We start from the raw sequence: 23,174 nt of genomic DNA, 5'->3' as shown, positions 1-23,174 counted from the left end.
TCTGATTGATACTCCTTATAATACTCTGTGGGTTTTAAATTTCTTCAAAACTTGAGGACTAATTATATGACAACCTGCTGCCAAAATCTCATGTGTGTGGCAGTAGTTTGTGTTGCATTACAGTCTGGGTTTGAACATTTACCATGTGTAAAGGGCATTGACTTTATTGCTGTCAGCCCCTGTACTTGCTGCACAGTGCAAGACAATGATGATCAGGTCGAGCTTTATTGTTGGTGGGTGAGTCTGGGAGCTGTGACTGATATTGGAAGTGCCGAGTCAAGTTCCAGATCCCAGCCTTGCTCTTCCAGAGCTTCATCTCCTTCTATACAAGTAGTTACTTGTGCTCTTACTGGTTTTCTTACTAACCTAGTGATTAAAAACTTTTAAAAAAAAATTTCATAGACCTCCATTAGTAATAATTAGTACAATTAGTACATTAGTAATAATTAGTAGTCTTCAGTTACTGAAATTGATGATACACTTTATTGTCCTTACTGTCATCTCTACTATTTATCAAGTATTGTTCAATGTGAATATTGTAAGGTGTAGTAATGAAAAATGTTGCCAGCATATCTCCTTGACTGTAACTCTCACACCTGTGCCAACCTTACCTGTGGAGCTACCTCATGAAAGTACAGTGGAGCTAACTCTTGGAAGCAGAGATGCCTGGAATTTTGTTCCCAAGGCAGGCCAGCTCTCCTGCACTAAAATTCCCCGAGGGTATTTCAGTGAAGCTGCTCCCTGCTTAGGTGGCACTTGTGCATAGGGCACACCCACGGTTTGAATCCCGCCCTGTTTGCTTCCCACAGCAGAATTCCACTCATGCCCTGAACCCCTCCCCTCCATGTTTTTCAAGTCCAGGGTGAAGGGGCTCTTGGCACCTGCATTTGTTTTTTTCTAGCTTGGAGCACCTGCAGATGGGCAAGGCAGAGTGAAGACTAACTTAAAACAAATGAGATGTAAAGGACAGGGTGCCCAGACAACCCAGGACAAGATAAATGCATGCGCACAGAAGGAACAGGAGCTACATTGCTTTCCAAACCACACCACTTGAGCCAGAGTCATTTAAAACCAAACACTGCCAGCTGAGAGAAAAGAATTTATTACAAACTGTTAAACACTACATGAAACTAAAATTTTCAGTAGACAGCACTCCAGCCTACATACACAGTACTGTGGACTTTGGACAGCCACCGTGTTCGTAAGGTGTATCTTTAGGATGAGACGTTCAAGCAGCATGCACAGTGAGAAAGGGGAAGGGGTGCAAGGAAAACCCTTTTGATTCGCATAAGTTGACAGAAGGTACACTTTTGTAATTGTTTCCCACAAGGTAGTTTGGATTGAAGGAATCACCACTACCCTGGAGGCAGCAAGGGGCTCAGCTCCCCTCCTCTGCTCTCAGTGCTGGTGCATGTTGGGATGTTCCAGTAGAAGGTGTTTCAATGAGCAGAAATACACCTTTCACCCTACTGGAACACAACCAGGACTCTGAGGTTGCCATACTCCCCTTCTCATGCAGCTGCACCAGCAGAGACCTTGCTGCTCTTCAGCAGAAACAGGAGCAGAGTCTACAGATTAAGGCAATGCATTTATTTAATTCAACATAGAAATTGTAACAAACTGCGTATTTTCTGATAAATTCTGAAGGATTTAATTGTAAAAAATAAAGTTACTGATCACATGCTACTCTATTTGGTATTCTTCATTAGGTTTTGAAATACAGTGGAGCATCACTATAGTCACTGCCCCAACATTGTGGAAGCCAGTGACAGCTTTTCTTCCACCCAGGAGCTGCAAAACAAGAAACTAATTCACCCCTTCCTTCTCCCAGTTCAAATCCTCCCTTGTTTCTTTCCCACCTCCCCCAATTTCCACCTCTCTTCCAAAAGAGGAAAAAAACCCCTTGAAACACTTATCTGACTCCTGAAAGGAGCTTTATAGCAAGGCTCAACTGTATAGACTAGAAAAAGATATAAAAGTGATTAAAATCCAAAAATTCAGAGAAGGAAAATATAATAAAGTACGCATGGCGTGACAAACCAGGATACACATAGCAATTTGCTACATTTTTCAAAAAGTGCTAACCAATTTTAGCTTAAAATAGTTCAAGAGATCTTACAAATTGCTATCATAGTGTAAAACTGAGTATATTGAAAAGCCTAAAACTTGACTTGACTGTAGAAAATGTATTATATCTGTTTCTAATTTACATAGCATTTGTATTTAGGCACACAAAAATAAATATAGACAGTCAAATGCTTCATTAAGTCTGCAGAAAGTTATAGTCAAAACCAAACAATCACCTGCTGTGACAAACATCATGCTTTTACACCTCTCTCTCTACACCACACCTGTGTACAGGGGTGGATATCCCTTATGTCATCCTTAGGCTTCTGCAAAAGTTACTTAAAAGGTGAGACTGTTTTCTGCCAAAACCAGGTAATTTGGGAACTACTGGCTCCAAAGAGAGAATTCCTCAGAAATCTCAACTGATACATTCTGTTTAAATGCTGTTTTATTCCTGCTTCTGGGCCAGGAGGCTTTGGGCTGGAGCGGAAGCCAGGCTGATCCAACACCAACAGCACAACAGGACTGTAGGGTTAGTGACAAGATTTTAATAGCACTGTGTCAGAGTAAGGGAGCAAATCAGAGTAAGGCTCCTTGGAGAAGGATCTCCAGCTGTTCTTCTGCTAAGGAACACATGTGATCTCAGTATTCCAGCAACCCTCCCTGCTGCTGCCTCAGTAGAAGTGGTTTTACCTGAGGTGTAAGGTTTCCCCAGGCACATTCAGTGACCTGACAGCTCTTTTTAGAATGCTTGTGGTACCTCTAATAATCTGTCTCCAGTGCTCAGGGAAGCAGGAAGACAGTTGGCTTCTGATGGCATGGGCTCACCAATACCAGTCTGGTGATTCATGCCACAGTCCCTAATTAATGGAGAAAAGTATTATGCAGCTGAGATTGGCACAACTGGCAGTCTCTGGTCAACTGGGAGCCTAACAATAAATTCCAGCTTTCTTGATTTTACTTGAAGAAGAAGAAACTTTTCTGTTTCTGAACATCTAGCTTTGGTACACTAATCTCCTGCTAGCCTAAGTGCATAACCTAAACTGAGGTTACCAGCGTGTGGTGATTGAGGACTTTCAACACAAAAATTATTCAAGTTATCCCACTATCTTGAAACAAATTAAAAAACATCACAAACAATACCAAGCAGCATAATTTTTATTTGGTGTTACAACAGCTGTGCAGCACCCATGCTTTTGGGCACCCCATTTTACTGTTTATGACTTTTCTTTTTGAAATCTAACAGTTGTGTTCAGACAACTCTATGTGCTTTTTTAATATACACATTGTGACCCCTGCATTCAGCCTGTCCAGTTAACAGTAGAAATATTTGTCAAGGCAATGAATTATTTCACCTTTGCTATAATTAGGGAGCAATCAAAAGAAAAATTTTACTTTAATCTGACTGATCACATGTACTGTACATACCTGTTCCAAACCCAACGTACTCGAAGTTTCTAAGTTAATGCACTCTCTTATTCAAGTCAAAATGCTGTACATCTAAGTATCCACACAAGCGTACATTCCTAATGATTCTTCTTTACACCTGTATTCTTTTTAGAAATCTGTTTTTAAAAAGGAATAAAGAAGTTGCTCTGCAGATCTATATTTCTTTAGAACAAAACATCATACACTACCTTGAAAAATAGTTTTATCAAAACCAAATTCAAATCACTGTCATGTACAATTTTCAGTTAACAGTTCACATTGAAATTGCACTTTGCATATAGAATAAAACTAAAAAATGAAAACATATTCTATTTCCTTTCACAGGAGACTGCCTCTTCAGGATTTTTCTTCCGTGAATGCTTGTATTTGTCTACATACGCTTTCACTAGATTTGCCACTTTTGCAGAATTAACTTCTCCGCTCTTGCTATGACAAACCTGCAACAGTTTAAAGAACAAAAACGTTTGAAATGATTCAAACATTTCCATTGATTTGCCACAGTTCCACATTAGTCATTTATTTCCCGACACTTCTGATTCTCCCATCCCAGGCAAAACATATTTTAAAACTCCTAATACTTTCCAATTGCTTCCTAAATACTTCTGAATTCCCATTCAATTCTTCCACACAATAACCAAGTTCTGTTCTGAGAAGCCAAAGAAAGCTCTTGTGGATGGAGAAAGAAGAAAGGTATTTTTGCTTCTCCCTCTTCCCCCTTTCCAGCAACTATGAGCTGTTCCCAAAAATGAGAAACCCACCCCAAAGCTTGCCCCAGAGTGAAATGTGTGCAGCTTGGATTACTGCACCAACTTACTTTATCTACAGCTTTCCTCACAATTTCTTTGTATTCCTCCTTAGTGATATCTTTGTTTTGGTAGAAAGGTTTGATTGCAAGCTTGACCTCTTGTGCTGCTTTTTCTTGAATTAACAATTTCTGAAGAGAAAACAAACTTGAGTATTACATTTCACTGCCTATGTATCTTTATCAATCACACAAGTTAAAACTTCACAGGAAAAAGGTTGCTACAGAAGATTAGACAACCCCTTCCCCCCCCCCGACATACACATTTCAGCCCTCATGGGAGCTGCCTGTGCTCTGCTAAGCACAGAACATTTTCCCACAGCAATTCAAGTGATATTTATAATAAGTGCTTTAAAGAAGACTACATTAAAAAGAGTCAGAGGCTAACCTGTGTCCTATGGCTGCCACAAAAATATTACATACATGATGGTATGGAGTATATTACACTGAAGGGTTATTGTCATAACTTGCTATTTTTTAGTACATCAAAATGCATTTATATAAAAATTAAATTTTATATTTTAATGTAAATATATAAACAGTGTATATAAAATATATGCTGAACTTTGAACTTGCCTGGTCCTTCTTCGAGCTATCTGCACTGGCTTCCACTGTTACACTTCCTTTGTTTTCTCCCAATTTTACAGCTGCATTAGAGCTCTTCATGTGACCTGATGACGTTGCATTACCCGAATTTGGTCCCTGAACTGTTCCCACGTTTCCCAGGACTGCTGCTGGAGCAGGCAAAGCTGGAGCACTCATGCTGTTACTTACATGAGAAGCATTTGGAATACCCTGTTTTAAAAAGTTAGCAGTAGTTAATACGTTATTCTTCTATACGGCAATGTGGCTTTCTAGGAGTCTCAGCTGCTTTAGAATGAGCACAAATACTGCATGCTTTGCTTCTTTACCTGATTTCCACACTGCCCATTATTTTGGAAGGTACACACATTACATTAGATCGACTCAAAGAAAAAAAAAACAAAAAGAAAAGCTTGAAAAGTAAAGCATCTTCCATGTCACCACAATGGCTGCAATTTCTAGCTCTGATCCCAGTAATAAAATACCCTGCAAATAGGCACGGAGGTACAAGGAGAAGGAAGTTTATGGCTGCAGAATCAATCTGATTTACAAAACAAGGATGTGATAAGTAGACATTTTCTAAAAATATCACCACCCAAACACAGATGCAAAAGGTACCACCCAAAGCCACACTTGCATTCCTGCATCATAATGATGTTGCTTTGAAAACATCTATTTTCATGTTTGTTTTCAGCTTGAACTTGCAAATATAAATACACAGGCAAGAGATGAAATGCTGGCTGAAGTACCAGGATCTGTTTTTCAGCAATAGCCATTTTCTGGCCATTTCCAAACATCACCAAAAGACACTGTACATACTTTGGAACTGAGAAATTAAGTAGCACTCAGACTTCAGATAGAGGCCATTTTTAGCAAAAGCCCAGAACATCCTCCTGACATGTTTCTGGCAGGCCACACTAAACACTGCTTTTTTGCAGGTCATCAGCATTACTCTTTACACATCTGCATTTATCTAGATGGAAAATAATGAAACAGGAATCTGAGCTCTTTGGAAAGGACAGAGAAATGGAGCTGTTATAAGCAGCATGCTAACGCTCACCAGTGTGCTGTCTTCATTTCCCTTTCAACAGGAAGGACAGGTGGTGTCCTGCAGTATTCAGTCATTTCTATTGTGCTACCACTGAGGGGTTGTTGAATGAAAGCTCAAAGAAAAAGCAGCAACAGCTGCAAGAGCATTCAGGTTCATGGACACGAGTCCACAAAAGCAGGTAAGAGCAACAAGTGTAACATGGGCTTTACAACAGGTAACTGCGTTTGCAGCAACACACAATCTTTACAGAAACATATTTATTGCTGCACTAGATACTCATTTCAGAGGTTTTGAAGCCTATGTTCTGACTTCTTACATTTTTAGAGGTTAAATCTACTGGATTTCCAATTGTGAAAATATTTTAATTAACACAGGAGGTATTAATTAAATCAACAAGCAATCTACCAGTATTTTAGTTCCAGCAGTACCTTCTTGGTTTACTTTGCAGTGTATTAAGTTATTTCATATGGCCTGTAACCCCTCTCAGTATTTCCCACAGCACTCAACTCTCCTTGTTCTAAGTTAATGACTATAAACAGATGACAGCAGTGAAAAGTGAGAACAATGTAGGTAATTTATCAGCTCACTTCAGATCTTTACAGATGATGCATGAAAACAGAGGGTTAGAAATCGTTTGCTCGCTTTTTCAACCTGGAATGTAGGGGAAGGTGGTTTAGGTTAGAAAAGGCAGCAGCAAAAGAAAAGCACAAACCCCAGTCAACTCCTGAGGAGCCCTTTACTTAATATAAATACAGTATCACATCTTGCAGGGCCATGGGTTCTCCTCCAAGTTGTTAATATTATTTTCCTTGATAAAAAAGCTCTTAATATGAACAGCCAGCTACAGGAGGAGCTCACATACATAAGAGTTGTTTTAAAGATATCATGAGAGTCATAAAAAGATGGTCTGACCTGCCCTAAGCATGGCAGAGTCTTTTTGAAACTGGAGAAATAAAGTGGGAGTTAGGTTTCAAACAGGGCATGCAAAACCAGGAGAATCAGGTAAGAAGGCAGAAGTAAAAAACACCAAAAAGACCTCAGAAATTATTAATAAAAAGGCTCAAAAGATTAAACAATAAAAAATGCGTGTGTGGAGAAGCCACTGAGATGGTGACAGCTGGAGAATGGAAGTGGAAGGGTGCCATGTAGTACTTGGTAATTTTCCTCTGTTGGTAGACCCCCATGGGATGAGAACTGCAACACAGAAGTTTAGATCACTCTATATGCTGCTGAAAAGGTATTCAAGCATTTCCTAAAATGCTCAAAAATCAGGTTTGAAAGGGGAAGATTTAGTTTTGGAAGCAGGTCACTTCTAAGATAAAAAAGATAATGGACAACACTGATGAAATTTCTCAGTGTTCCATTACCACAGAAACCTGGTTATGATGCTGTATGCTGTTATTTTTTAAAAGCTACAACCCATATGCTCATGGATGCTTCCACTTCAAATTTGGTGCAAGGTGGAAGAAAATAGGCAAGAGAGAAAGAAACTGCAAGTATAAATTTATGATATTGAAGATAAAGAATCCTTAGCTGGTATTATTTCACCACTGTTCTTGCCATGGCTTCTGATAAAGCATACCTGCAATTGTTTTCCATCTTGCTGTGAAGCAATGTAGTTGACTTGTTGAGATGGTGGGGGTGGAGGTGGAGGCGGAGGTAATCCCTGAGAAATATTTGTGGGAGCAGCTACCTGTATGAGAGGCACTCCAGTAGGGAGATGCATGGGCATTGCAGGGTGGATGTTGAAAGGATTTCGTTGCATATTCATCAAGGGAGGATGGACACCCACTGGATACGGGAAGATGTTCATAGGTTGGTGCTGTGCATTCACTTGTGGCATTACATTCATTTGTTGCTGCATCATATTTATTGGTAACTGAGAGCCATCATTTTGCTGGTTGCCTTGATCTTTGAGGTTTGGATCTGCCAAAACAAAACCCAGACAGTATATCAAGAAGAATTCTGTACTTCATAAAGCAAAATGGGAGCAAGGTGTCTGAACTCTTAATTAAGGATGGATTATCAAAAAGCTTTCTATAATCTGAGTATTTTCAAGATATTGCACAGCACTCACCACCACACATGCCAGGAAACCAAATGCTAATTTCCAAGTTTAAAAAATGTAGGTTACTATGAAAGCCTGCATTTTGAATTTGTTTTCTATACTCGTTCCCATAACAAATCCAATAAATTATTTCATCACAATGAAACTGCAATTTTTCACCTAAGAGTGGGAAGACAACATAATTTACCCAGTAAATTTGGCTTCTGCAATTGCAGAAGGTTAGTCACATATTACTACATCAGCAAGTGTCTGCTCCTGATTCACACACACTCACTGTACAGTTCTGGTAATTACAGAAATACTCTGCTGAGATTTTTCACACTGAGCAATAAGTCATCCTCAAACCATTTAAGAGGTATTCATATTCAGAAAGAGCTGTTCAAAAACCCTGTAATGGTACAACAGGTAAAACCTAGAAGTAAAAATAACCTCTTGGGGTAGCAGGTAGCACTTCTTAAATAAATTACTTTGATATCTCATCTTCTTTTCAACAGAAGCCAATAAGTTAAAATCTAGACATAAGCAGCAGCCTTCCAGAAGTCAATAAATCAGTTTGGAGAAATGATTGATAGGCTGCAATTTAGATGTCCTTCCATAGAATCCCTTCCTTGAGGAACCCTGTCATCTAATTCACAGAGATCACAATCTAAGGCCTTACATGTTAGCCCAAATCCTCATTTTTAAAGATAATTGGATAACAGAGTCAGTGAGGTTGGAAGGGACCTATTGAGACTCTCTGGTCCAGCCTCCCTGCACAAGCAGGGTCAGCAAAAGCAGGTTGCCCTGGAGGACCATGTCATGATGGCAACCTATCCTGTTTTAACCAGTTATCAGAGATATTCTCAGCTTCCAAAAGTGAATAACAGCATGACTGTGCCTGAACTACATGAAAAAGTCTTTGAACCACAATATGCTTTCAGCTACAGGTTTGGTAAGTCTTCCCTGCAGCAGATAAAAGGGTGACAATGTTGCCTCAAAACTAGGAAGCCACTGATGCAGTTATCTCTCAGAAGAGGGAGAAAACTGCTTGCACATGGAATGAAAATGGATAAAAATGAAAGGCAAAGCAAGGAGAGAGTGCAAGAGTGCAAAAGTGTAGTTGTCTTCAGAAATATATTTCATAATTCTTTAATTCAATTCACACCTATCCTTAAAGGTTATTAATCAGGGCATTAATAATCTGTGGATGACTTCTAAAATATTCAGAATCAATCTCATCAACAGTTCAGTTAACTTACTTTCTACCAAAAAGTTTATTTCTGTCAGGGTGGTTGTCTTTTAGATAAACCCCTCCAAAACTGATTTAGACTTATATTAACATTTTGGAGGCATTTTAAAACTGAAATACAGTAAAGGCACTGGTTTTGTATTTATAAATTGCCCTAGATTTTTTTAAAGCATTTAAACAGGACTGCGCTTATCTAGGAGCAAGATAAACATCAACATGCTGCTTGGCTAAGATCTGCCATGTGGGTCTGCACAGGCAAATTCATGTATTTTTAAAATGAAGTAGCCTTTTTAAATTTGTGCAAATACTAAAAGTAATTACGAAGATATGCCTTCTCTTCAGCCAAATCAATTTACTTCATCAGCGCTCTTCAGATGCACAGTCCTTAAACCTGAACTTGGGCTTTAAGCAAAACCAAGAAGCCATCAAAACACAAGAAATCACCAAACTCCACCTTTACCCCTCCATATTGCAAAAAGAGTATGGATTCACCCCAAATAATTTTTTTAAGAACATATCAACAGATGAGATCACAGGACAATGTGACAGGATTGTGCTCAGCTACTGCATCTGTGACTAAGCTATTATACTTCAAAACCACGAATACCTTGTTCAGGTGTTTCCTCTTCTTGTCTCATTCCCCATCCAGACTGTGGGCTTGATGAATTGCGTCCCCTTCTGGAATAATAGTTCTGCACATCAGCAGGTAAAGTCTTCCTCACAGCCCAGCTGGACGCAGATGTCCACCCAGACCTGTCAGCGGGTGTATCGAACGAATACTCTTGCTCATTCTTACGCTTGCATGGCTGCTGTTCTGAGAACCTTGAAGCTTCACTCCCAGAACCATCTGAGTTCCCTGAGAGAGGTTTTCTGTTTTGCCAGTGACTTTCACTCTGGTCTCCATACATGAAACCGCTTCGGCCATGGCCACCTCGGCCACGCTGACCTCTCCCTCGATTTGGAATCCAACTTGAACCAAAGTTTTTATTCCAAGACTGTCCTCCATTGTCATGCCTGCCTTCTTCCCAATGTGGTTTCTCTCTCTCTCTGTTCCTGACTTCAGGAACAGAGTTTATCCTCTCCATTACCCAGTCTGGACAATCATTTCTCTGCTTATCTGAAGAACATTGATCATCATTGCTTTTTTCTGTAATATTGTCCTTCTCTTTTTTAAGATTTTCATTCTGTTTCTCTTGATCACTTCTCCTGTATCGATCATTTCCTCTGGGACTTCTCCAGCTGTCATTTCCCCATCTCTCTTTCCATCGAGGTGAATGACTTTCCCTCTCATTTCTAGTGAATGAAGAGCCTTTATTTCTAGTCCTAGATCGTGATCTTGACCTAGAGCGTGACTGTGACCTAGACCACTTCCTATTTCTTCTTTCTCTGTCACGATCTCTTCTTTGATTATCTCTATCACTGCTTCGAGACCTAGATTTTCGCCTTGGAGATGAATCCTTAGTTCGTGATCGAGAAGATGATCTCCTGCTTTCCCTGACAGTTTCCCTTTTGGGAGATCGAGATGGTGGTTTTTTCTCATCTCTGAGTGTCTCTCTCTTTGGAGAACAAGATAAGGATCTCCTTCCCTCCTTCACAATTACCTTCTTAGGTGATTGTGAGCTCCTGTCTCCAGTTGTCTCCCTTTTAGGGGATGGTGATTGAGATTTCCTGCCCTCTCTCCCAGAAGGAGACCAAGTTGTCGATGGAGAATGAAATCTAGATCTTCTAGTTCGAGCCTTTTTCTCTGTTTTGAGCTCTGGCTGGCACTCTCTTGCTTGAGGAACAGTTTCATCTTTTTCATCAGAACCTGATACACAGTTTCCCACATCACACTGTACGGAGTTCACTTCTCCTTGCTCTGTACTTTCAGGTGGTACTAACTGCTCAATCTTCAGTTCATTCTGGTCACTGCAAAATGAGTCACAGTCCATTGGTATCATTTCATTATTATCTTCACCAAAATGTTTATGTTCAGCATTTACTGGGGAAGACTCTGAAGCTCCACCCTCTTCACTTTCTGAAATGGTGTCCTCTTTTAAGGGCTGTTCTGATGTACTGTCCACAGAAATACTGTGTATTAATGCATCTGGTTCTTCATCTTGAACAGGTTTTGTATTTGCACAGTCTACTACTGGTTTTAGTTCAGTCTCAGAATTATCTGTTTCCATGGTTTCAGGATGCTCAGGCAATTCACTTCCAGGGCTCTCCAATGGCTGATCTTTTCCCAGAGGTTCCAAATGTTCCAACAATTCATTTTCTGGACTAGCTATGGGTTCATCTACTTTTGTCAAAGTTTCTGTGTTCTCCATTAATTCTTTTTGAGGACTACATGATGTCTGATCTACTTTTTCAGAAGTTGCATGGTCACATACATCATCTTTGGGACTAGCTACTGTTTCCACTTCTTCAAGAGTATTTTCACAATTGTCCTGACTGCCAAGATCTGCCTTGTTTTCAGTAACATCTTTTACTTTAAATTCCTGACTCTCACTTCCTAAAGTTAGTATTGGGAGTTCTTGGAGAGAAAAACTAACATCTGCATTGCCTGAAGTGTATTCATCTCTGTCACATTCTCCTGTAGTTTCCTCGGTTTCTGCATGCTCACTACAGCTTTCCAATCCATTAGCAGATTCTGTTTCTACATTATTCTTCTGTGGGAGGCTTGCATTATTGCTTTCATTATCTGACTGGTGGTCTTTATCTAAAGTTAAGACAACTTCAGGCTCAGCAATGTCATCATCTTCCACTGAACCACAGGGTGATTTTTCAGAATGTGCAGAACTTCTAAGTTTCTTTTTAACTGCAGGTGCTTGTTGTTTAACTGCTCTTTTAGACCTGCGTTTTGGAGGAGTATTCTCTGCTTCTGAATGAGTTTTATTCAGAGATGGGTTACTGCTTTCAGGGGCACTGCAAGCAGAACTGCTTGATCGAGGGGAGCTCCGAGACTGAGTCAGAGCCTCGTTTTTGCTGTTTCGTGCAGACCTTCTCGTAGGAGTAGTAGCAACTGATTTCCTCCTACTTCCTCTAGTGCCAGATGAACCAGAAGCTTCCTTTTTCTCTTCCCCTTCTTGGGTACATGCAACAGCATATCCTTTGCCTAAATATTATAATAAAAACAGAAGACATTAAGATTTGATAATAACCATTTATCTGAACATATTTAAGAACATAAAAGGACCTTCTACAGCATAACAGATATCCCCAAATAATACAATTTAAGATTTAGAATGTAATACTGCCACAGCTTTTTTTATTTTTAAATGAAAACTGGTTGTTTCAAAGAACAGAAACAAGGTGAAGTGACACATCAGACATCTGAACACACAGTTTAGAAGCAGTGCTGGCATGACTACATGGACACTGATAGCATGCACAGTGAAACTGTTATTTGTTATTTATGAACCGGCTGCTCAAAGATAGTCAGCATTTAAGCTGTTAGAAAAGTAATGAATTAACCACACAACAGTGTTAGCATATAGCAGTTCCTGTCACTATAACAGGCTTGTTGATATAGTGAAATGCAGCACTAGAGAAAGGGACATTTCCCAGCGGCCATTACTGGACGATCACATCATCCAACAGCAGTGCAGCAGTTGATCAGATACAGCAATGACACAGTGCAAACTTATTCACCAGATATAGAGCAAACTGAACTTAAACTCTGCCACAAGACACTCAAGGTGCCAGCAGCACCTACAGTGTGCAGCCTACAGTGCATCAAAAAACCAAAAGCTCTACAAAGAATGACTAAGGCACACCTAGCAAGCAGCTCAGCTCTTGTGTTGATACTGCACTAATTTATTTAATGCCATCTACCATTCAACAAAAGTCTTGGTAGGGAAGCTAAAGGTTTTATTCACTGCACAGGGAGACTGATTGACAGCTGTGAAAGCTTCTGGTAGATAATTCAGGAATTAAAAATTAATGATAATTAAGTAAATATGCTTGAATGTAATACTTCAGAATTAAATTAATTTCTTGGGATGTCAATTAATTTATTTCACACTTTGTGTGGATTTCAGGAAGAATCAAGGATGTGGTGTTAAAATGAATTCTTTCACAGCTTCAATTTCATACATGAACAGTGCAAACTAAGAAAGATTAAGTGCTATAGATTTTGCAATAAATCTCTCACATCACAAACGTGATTTTAACTCTGTTCATTATTTCCCATGCTTCTGCTACAGTAAAATATTTGGCTAATGTATTCACAAACATATTTTAGAGAAGTAAGACTGGAATAAGAAAACTAAGTAACTGCAAAAAACCCTCTTTCTACCACTTACTACTTTGATAGCAGAATAAAAAAACCTATCACTGTATTAAATGCAAACAATAATCTCAAGAGAATGAATTCCATAACCACCTTGCTAGCTTTTAAAAGAGCACAGGACTCCAATCACATCCTCTGACCTTCCTTGCAAACACACAATAATTTGCTTGAACATGAAAAAAAATTACTGGTTCTGGATTTTGCATGTCTAATGATCAAAAAATCACTTGAGAAAATGAAAATCAACATCAATTGTATAGGTACAGAAGGTACCATGTATTTAAAAGGAACCATGTATTGAAAAGAAAATAACATGGTGGTAAAGAACTTCAGAGGAATTTCAGGTGACTGACAGTATTTCAGGGATTTACTCTAACAGTCTCACCAATCATTTTGTTACAAAGTGACTTTACAGTGGTTAAGCAGCACTTATTCAGCAACAGGTGGCTGTCTCAGACTAATTATGTCTTCAAACCTACTACAATAGTCAGGAAACCAAGATGTTACATGACATTTCAAATTTTAATATCTGTGACAATTTTCTTCACGGGAGAAGAAATCATCTTGCAAGAATAAAAAACCCCCAGCAGAATACAAGTGGAATGTGGGAATCTGGACAGAATTAAAATGCGAGTTATTTTTCTAGCACATTCAAAACCTACATGTGAAGCACAAACCCTTTTTTAGCATGCCCTACCACTTGTAAAATTTTAACGGAAAAGCTTCACAAGCTTTGGACTTGGACCAAATAAAAGGCATTTCAGCTCACTGACTCTTTATTGAAATATATTTTAATCACATAAAAACTGCATAATGCCAGCACAAATCTTAGTGGTATTCGTAGATTCACTAAAGTATTTTCAGGTCAAGTTAGTAAAACAGACTATTTAATGGTACCAGACTACTAAAACTGCAGCAGCCACAGGGATGATTCAGACACTACAGTTATATGGTCATCATTGATATTTGTATGCCTCCTTGTACAACCCTGGAAGCCAGTGTCAGCTGTTACTCTGCTGCAAAGCTGTATACTTTAGGTGAGACCAAAAGTTGAGAGAAGCGTAAAAAGAAAATAAAAAACGCTTATGCTATGATGTTTCAGGCACCATTTAGTAAGAAATGAAAGAACCAGTTTGCATCTTTTGAAAAATGCATTTATTTTCTTCATTCTCCTTTTCTTCACCTTTTTAAAAAGTTGGTGTCCTTTTACATATACACTTGCTGTACATCTCTAGCAATATTCAGATTAGGTTTCTCTTTACCTTTGTCTTTACCTTTTCTTATGCATGTCATCCTTTTACTCAGATGCCATATAAAAATGAAACGGGGTAGGAACACTCACTCAACAGAATGTGACTAAAATCCTCAAAGGACATCTCCATATCCACCATCCCCTTGTTTTACTAGGTAATCTTAAGACTCTTACTTCTTGCATGCTCCTTATCAATAGAAAGTATTTAAATAAAATGTGAAGATGACTTAAAACTCTGAATCTTAAAACACTGCAGTATGTTGGCACTATCTTTGAATTCAATCTCTGTCCACAGTACAAGTATCAAAATTCTAATCAAAACAACTGACAAGATTCTGCTCTAAACATAATTTTTTAATGCTTCTGGTGCGTCCTAACAAAAAAGCTTGACTATAGAAGTAGAAAAGTAGACAGGGAAGTCAAGAGGTACAAGCTAACATGTATATTACTAGAAGCAAAATGGTTAAGGGTCAGTTACATTGCACTGCCAAACATAAGAGACCTGAGGAAGCAACCTATCCATTTTTCACTGGGAAATGTGGAGGTGAAATACATACCTTTAAAAAGAATAAAGAATATGAATGCAACTTCTTCATGATACTTCTACTACTTAATTCCTTCCGGCAATTTATTTCCACACAATTTTCATAAGCCAGGAGACCCAAATCTGTCCTATCTCTTTGCCTACTAGACAAGTGAAAATGGTGTGATTCCCAATTCAAAGAATGTATTAACTCAAGCTTTATAAAATATGACTCCTTTGTTTCCACTTCTTTGAACTCATGCAGCGTTTTGGAAGAGAAACTACATTCTTGCTGAGTATGGAGACAGAGGCTGTTTAAGGAACTGGAGGAAGGCAACTCCTTCCATGTCTTGTCTTCTGCTGCTTTCCTGACAGACCATGGAGCTCCAGGACTTTTGCAAGGTTTTGCCCTGTAGAGCTTGTAGGCAAATTGAAAGAGATCCTTACATTTCACTGCTTCCTGACTAATATTCTTCTCTGCTAGAGAGGTTTGTTCCCCACTCTGCACAATATACCTCTGAAATATGCCATTCATAATGCATCAAAATAAGATTTATCCTTGAACAATGGGAAATGAAGAAGAGCATGAATGGAGAAAATGTTGCAATTAGAAATGGAATTAAGTTACAGAAATACTTATTAATTTAATCTTCAAAAGAATAAGTTACACCAGCTTTGGGGTGGATGATTCATGTTCTGTATTCCTATTTCAGAAATTAAGTAGCTGACTTTGAAATACTACCTTTGAAATAGAAACTGCATCAAAACATATTTTCTTTTTCCCCATTAAGGGTAACTAACTCTATTTAATTTCTGATAATCATCTTGTAACAATACTCCACATGAGCTATAAAGAAAACTTACAAAAAAAAAGTTTACCAAAGTTTTCCAAAGGCCTGATATTTGTTGGAAGAACTCTTCCAGCCACTGCAGAAGAAGTGAGAAGAAAGGTCTCAGCTTCAGCTCCATAAGATATTAAAGGAACACTGCAAAGTAAAAGCAAAAGCAGTAACATTAGTTGTTTTAGCTGTTTGCAGCAAGTCTTGGAAACAATGCACAAAACCAAAACACATTAGGCAACTACAATCGTTTTAACTTCACCAGAGCTAGAGAGAAACACAACACTGGCAGCGAACAAAACCTTCCTTGTCATATTTAATTTCAGATTTATTTTACTGCCTAATCTATTAAGACTGTCTGAACAAGGTATGTTATGTTAAAGCAATATACATCTGGCTTTCTTTAAAGTCAAATATAGAACAGTAATAGGCCAGTCCAAAGTAGTAGGTTAGAGCACTGGAAATAAGGGAATGAGTGCTGATTTAGTACATCAGCAGAACAGCAACCTTTTCTGCAGAAACATGAGAAATAGTCTACATAAGAATGTAGAAAATACTCCTTTATTTTTTCCTTCATACAAACAAACAAAAAAAGAAATTATTCAGACTCCCTCAGAAAACCTTGAGCAAAAACAGAGTTCACACAGAGATCTACAATTTTTGCATTATCGCTGAGTTGGAATGAAACTTCTCCTAAGAAAATGTACATGTAATAAATTTATTATTTCAATCCCAGATGAAATTTTTATTATAATTTAAAAACTCTTCACTTGCAATTTTAACTTAATCTTTTCTTTTACTCCAAAAAAATCAAAGAGATATGTAATGAAATTAAGATCATAGAACCAATTTCTTATTGTATTATTTTAAAATCAGTTATTTTTATGGTTCTGCTTTATACTCACAAAAATACCCTTAGGGTATGCTTTAACACACATCTGTTCCCTGACAAAAAAACCCATAGAATTATTTTATGTTCTCTGTTTCACTTGATACAACTCCTGTTAGTTCTTTTTAGATGTAAACAGGATATTTTTATAAATGATTACAGAAAAAGTGATAGAACCAACCCATGAAAGCAGGGTACAGAGTGCTGTGGGGAATCAGAATCAGACTGATGCTAAAGCAAGCATAGTCTGATATCTAGGGACAGAAATAATTTTAAAAGCTCATTGAATATTAGCTTCCAAATAGAAAACACATTCAAATTCACATTTCTGTGAAAAGCTGAAATGTTAAGACACACAAGTCAGTGGAGTTACTATGCTTGTCACAAGTACCAAGAAAAGTATTAAGACTTACAGAAAAAACCTATTGACATAAAAACACCAAGCAGCAAATACACAAAATATTTAACAAGTTAAATGCAAACATTATTTAGTCTAATGAAAATGACATTCTATCTAAAGACCAGTTTGAATTAATCAAACTCCAAACTTGAAGTATGAAGATCCACTACGAATCCAAAACACAGACCTTTCAACTCTAGCAATCAGAGATGAACAGGACAATTCCAGTTCTTGTCTCTTCTGTCTGATCCCTGAATTGATTTCTGTGAATTCTGTACTGAAAGACAAATTTCATACAAGAAGTTATAAAAAGTAACTTTGTGCTATGATAATTTTGTATTCAGTAACTGCTCCTATCAATGACTTAAATAATTTAACTGTATTAGAACTTTCAACAGTCATAATTAAACTATGCATTGGTTATTGCTTAGAGGAAAATCACAGTCTCAGCAAACATAAAAGAAGTCCAAAATAAATAAAGCAGATGGAATGGAAAACAGGAGGTGAAGTGTGTCTGCTGGAGAGTTGAAAGATGGAGAAACTTTACATCCTTGACTATTAAGTTCTGTTGCATGGATGGCAAAAAGTTAATCTTTTACGGACTGTCAAAAACATACATACTTTTTTTTTTTTAAATTAGGCCATATTATCCAAGTAACATTCTTTTAGACTGTTCTTTTTCTTCCACCTATTCAATGAAAATTTATTCATACATGCGTCCTTAAGTATTAGGCTTAATTAAGTATTTTGCTTCATGCAAAATTGCTTCATGTATGTTTAAAGTATTCCTCTTGGAATCAAAGAACAACAAAGCAGATTGTTTCTGATACAAACCAGGGTATTCACCATTAACTTTTTTGGTAACTGCTGTTGTAGTAAGAGGGCTAAGCCTTTCCTATCCAAGGCTTCAATTCAGCAACGAATTAAACATGAAGTCAAAATACAACTCTTGTGAAATCAATGAGATTAAAATACTCGAGTGTGTGCTTCTGATGCTGAACACAGGACAGAAATTGAGTGTGTCCTTAACAGTACTCATATTAAAATGTTTGTGTTTACCCTTTAACTGCTCTTCATCAATGAATAAATACTCTGCCAATCTTCAAACTATTTCAAGGCAGTATATATACAGTACAGGTAGGAGCAGAAGGAACTTCAGAATCTACAATACAGTTACTCATCAATTTGTATGACACACTAGTACACACTAACCAGTCATTTCTACAGCTAAAAAAGGATTCTTCACTGCTACCACCAGCCAGAAGTGTGCTGAAGAAATTAGTTCTGATGCGCTCATTCCAGCAGGTCTGTCTTCTGGGCTACACAAAAAAATTATGAATTAAAGACCCCAAAATAAAATAATTAACATTAAACACATGAAGATGCAATGAAATTAAATTAGGTCAGCAAGACTTTAGTTCATAAAAAACAGACACCATAATAGCTCCATAGGTATATGTAGATATTTGAAGTTATAGTGAACAAATTTTCTCTATTCAGTCTCTAAGTTTTCAACAACTGCTCTTTGCAGACAAATTTCATATTTTATATAAAGCAAAATCTTTCATGCTTCACACAGACATCATGAATAAATAAGCCTGATCTTCACTACTGCACAATTCTGCGACCTAATGCACCATAGTAGGTACAGCTCAAGCACCTTCACACCCCTGCACAGCAATTCACCAAGTGTTTTGTTTCAAGTAACAAGAAAACCTAATGAGGGTAGCTGGGATTCTCCTTGGTCCTCAGGTAGGATTGTGGAACATGAAGATTATCTTGGTGTGTCTAGTTACTGGACCCTCACACAGAGGCACAACACTCAGAACCCACTTTGTATTTCAAAAGTTACCACCACCACAAATTTATGCTGCTAACACGGCCCAGCCATGTGCCACGTGCTGGCCCGTTGCCATTTGCAGGCACGCAGGGAGCTCTGGGGCTGGGCACTGCACTGGCAGCAGGGGAAAAACCAAACCCCAGCAACAAATCACCCGTCCTCCAGATACTCTTCCCACACTAATATATACCTACACTGATCCATTTTTGTTCCAGCACAAGAAGGGCCCATACCACCTCAAATCTCACTAAAACTTTCCTGTTCATTCCCTAGGACTGGGGAATTACTCCTGTAATTTTAATTCAGAAAAAAATAAACTTTGTAGTGGAATGTATAAGAATACATGTTTCAATATGCAGTCATTATCTGTATGCTCCCTCAAACTTTGGCACACAAAGCTGCTTCTGCAGGAAAAATATCCTATTTTACCAGCATAAAAATTTTAAGTTTTGCCCAAAAAACTGTTTGGTTTAAGTTTTATTTTAAGAGTAATATACATTTTAAATATTAACCTTTCTCCCTCCAATTAAGAGCTAACGAGATGTTCCGTAAATATCCTTACGAAGTAGTTGCTAGTACATCATGGCTTTCTTTTAAATTTTGAACATTTCTTGGATAATTGAGTCCCATGCTTCCTCCTGAAGGTTTTTAATGGTTATGCTTTTGTTTATGTACCTTTTTTTTTTTTTTGCTACAGATATTATTTGAGACATTAATGCTATTAAACACTTTCCCATAAATCAGTAGAACTAAAAATGAAAGCATTCCCCAGGCATGAAGTCACATTAGTGGCTGATCTTTCCAGTTCAAAACCCCCTCAATGCTGTGAAATGTACTTTAAGTTTACAGGACAACAGAACCCAAATTTCCAAATACCTGAATTAGAAGGGGCAAACCGGAGCTATCCCTGACAACCATGGTGTAATGAGTACCAAACAGAAGTTACAATTCACCAGCTGCTGAAAATACACAGGATGTGCCCCATACTACATAAACAAAGCAGTCACCAGAACAGGGACTTGAACAAAGCTTTTTCTTCAAATATTCAAACTTCAGGTAAGACAGAATGATGGCAAATATTGCATTTTCACTGCAGAATTAAATTTATGGCCTAAAACTTTTTCTTGCACATGCATTTACAGGTACTACTATGAGTAAGAAAGCACTGATCAAAAACTTGCATCTCAGACAAAGTATTTTTGAAAGGAAGGATGGTAGAAATCAAACAAGAGCCTTTACAGCTCCTTATAAATCTGGCATCTGGTGATCCTGTGTTTATAGGCTAAGATTTATGAACAAGAAACCTGGAAACAGAAACCTTCTTCACAGAAATCTCACACTTAAAAAACTCCAATTTGATGCAAACCATAATGTCTATGCCACATTCACATAAATTACTTGGTTGATTACGTCTATATATTTTATTGAAAATAATGAAAACCTTCATATAATGGTGCTTGAATGACAGCTTGTACATGAAACCATCTTCCTTTGGATGAAAGGAGATGGATGAAAACAGGGTTCAGGATCTTATAATGTAATGTAAATTAAAATATTTACCACCACCACAAAACTAATTTTAATCTGAGAAAGAAGCTCATATAACCTGGCACTATATTCTAATTATTTCAAGACAAAAAGAGAAAAATAAAAGAGTTTGAATCATACCAAAATTAACAAATAGAAGTTAACCTTAAAAATAAGCAGGAAGGTAGTCTTTAAAATGCTCTAACAAAAGAAAGCACTTACAAATGTTTCCTTATCAGAACCAACCTTGTTTATCTTCACAGAGAAAGCTTTCTTGTTTTGTTTGTCATGCAAAATATTACCTGTGGAACAAGGAACAAAACTTTGATCTTAACTTTAGCATATTAGTTCTTGATTGTTCATCAAAATCATTAATGCAATGGGAGGTTAACAAAATGTGTATCTTGAGTGCATTTACAATGTTTACATACAAACTGAGTAAAATGAAAATGCACGCACCTTCACAATAGCTTTTTAGATACCAAGCAGTTTTTACCTCTTCAGATATTTTCTTCATTTCCTAAGTTATGAATAGACTTATCAAACAACTTTTCTTGAATAAACCCCTCAGAACAGCAACGCCAAAACACAGCTAAATGTTGCTTGTGTTTGAACTCTCACAAAAAAAAAACTTCTGTGAATAAAAGCTAGGCATTTGCTGTTCCCCAGCTGCCTGATGCAGAAAATTACTTGAGGCTGAAACCACATCCATTTGAGTTATGACTGAAACTGAAGAGGCACTTTTCCAGTAATATAAAAACAGGAGTGTCACATACTGCAATTCTGCTCTAGAAGTTCCACATTTCTACTACTTGGAATTTGAGTTTTATATACAAATGTAAGGAATTTTAAAAATTAAATTAGCTCATCAAGAAAAGATATTCTAGAGTTCCTTAATAAAATACAGCAATTCTGGCAAACACCAACTTACTGTATTTTTTCTTCACAATTCTGCTCAATTTTATTGTTACTGGCCCTCTGTCTGGACATACAGCTCTTCTGCAAGATCAAAAAAAAAAGACATTAAAAAAGCAGTTTCTAAGCATCCAAACAAAATCCTCTCCTATTTAAAAGTACTTTTATTTTGTGCAAATAAACCAAGTTCTAACTGCTATTAAAACCTGAAATTGCATCATGAATATCATCTTTTGTAACTCAAAAGCCATAGTGCTTCAAACAGCTTAGGAAAAAAAAAAAAGAAAACAAATTTACACAAAAGTTAATATCCTGTATTAAATCAGAATGCTCAGTTTTGTTTGATTTCATGGCAACACATGAAAGATGTTATAACCTGCCTCCTTTTAAGAACATCAGTCAGTGTAGATTCAGAATGGTGAATCTTATTTTCTTATGAGTTAAAAAAAGTAATTTACCTCCAGTTATCTTTGCTGTAATGAAGTCTGCTTCACATTAAACTTCAAGAACTCTGTATTTTTCATACATTCCATTAAACACTGACTTTAGATAAGCACTACTTAGCAAAGTTCATCTGTGTAATCCTGAGCTTCCCCTTATACAATGGAGTAAATGTTACAAGATAAAGATGAATGCAGATAAATGTAACAAGTTTACCAAACCAAAACAGAAATGTTATTTCCATATAACAACAGAAATGTTCCCTCTCAAGCTTACTAGAATAAAACCAGTTCTTGACTACAACTATGTTTTACAGAACAGGAACATCACCAGTACTTATCATAACATGAAAGGAAAGTGGATGTTTGTTTAGAGAAACAAAGAAAAATATTTATATTGTTAGAATTTGATGTAGCCATACTTCAAAAGAATGTAAAATTTTTCAGAATTGCTTGAAAAATGCAACTTTCACAGAGCTCAATGCAAGAAATACATTGCCCTTTACTTCTTCCTTGCTATTTTAATTATTCAAGTGGGAATTACAGCAATGATAAAAGTAGAATTAAACTACCACTCATGAAAACTATTTTAAAACAAAAATAATTTTACAAAATTTTCAGGCTGTACATATTAAACCAGTTGATATTATTTCTTTTGAATATTCCAATTCAAATGCTAGAAATTACACGGCAGACCAACCTCACAAAACTTCTCATCTTCACACGGCTGTAAGTTTCCTTATTGCAGGCACAGTTTTCCTCTTCTTCCTTCCTCCTTAGTTGTTTTGTAACCTGAACCTGTGTTGTAAAATAGAATCAATCCAATCTAGAATGTCATGACACTTGGGCTTTAAATTCATACAAAGTCTCTTCAGGTCTGTACAGAAATAAAACCCAAACAGAAGGACTAGAAAACATATAAAATCTTAGTTATTTTTTGAAGTAGACACGACTTTGACTTCACAGTTTGGAGATTTTTTTCACTTGTTTTTCATAAAATAGAAAAAAACCTACACCTTGATATGCTAT

The 23,174-nt window shown here is 37.2% G+C and overlaps 1 protein-coding gene across 7 annotated transcripts in view; it reads right to left on the bottom strand.

The window, feature by feature from the left end:
- Positions 1–3,207: 3,207 nt before the first annotated feature.
- Positions 3,208–23,174, bottom strand: part of SCAF11 (SR-related CTD associated factor 11) — a 47,432-nt gene continuing 27,465 nt past the window's right edge. For 5 of the 7 annotated variants that reach the window (XM_041411195.1, XM_041411192.1, XM_041411194.1 and 2 more), the window contains 11 exons: positions 22,846–22,943; positions 21,722–21,789; positions 21,013–21,092; positions 18,636–18,742; positions 17,611–17,700; positions 16,160–16,281; positions 9,855–12,344; positions 7,534–7,877; positions 4,895–5,113; positions 4,331–4,450; positions 3,208–3,953 (listed from right to left, as the gene is read on the bottom strand). In XM_041411195.1, the coding sequence (XP_041267129.1) occupies positions 3,825–3,953; positions 4,331–4,450; positions 4,895–5,113; positions 7,534–7,877; positions 9,855–12,344; positions 16,160–16,281; positions 17,611–17,700; positions 18,636–18,742; positions 21,013–21,092; positions 21,722–21,789; positions 22,846–22,943 (3,867 nt within the window). In that variant the 3' untranslated portion in view covers positions 3,208–3,824. The remainder of the gene's footprint in view (positions 3,954–4,330; positions 4,451–4,894; positions 5,114–7,533; positions 7,878–9,854; positions 12,345–16,159; positions 16,282–17,610; positions 17,701–18,635; positions 18,743–21,012; positions 21,093–21,721; positions 21,790–22,845; positions 22,944–23,174) is intronic. The other 2 variants (XM_041411190.1, XM_041411193.1) reach the window with 2 other exon arrangements.

The sequence above is a fragment of the Onychostruthus taczanowskii genome, unplaced genomic scaffold (assembly GCF_017590055.1).
Source record: "Onychostruthus taczanowskii isolate IOZ18803 unplaced genomic scaffold, ASM1759005v1 scaffold35, whole genome shotgun sequence".
NCBI classification, from domain to species: Eukaryota; Metazoa; Chordata; class Aves; order Passeriformes; family Passeridae; genus Onychostruthus; species Onychostruthus taczanowskii.
This window is presented reverse-complemented; position numbering and strand designations above follow the sequence as displayed.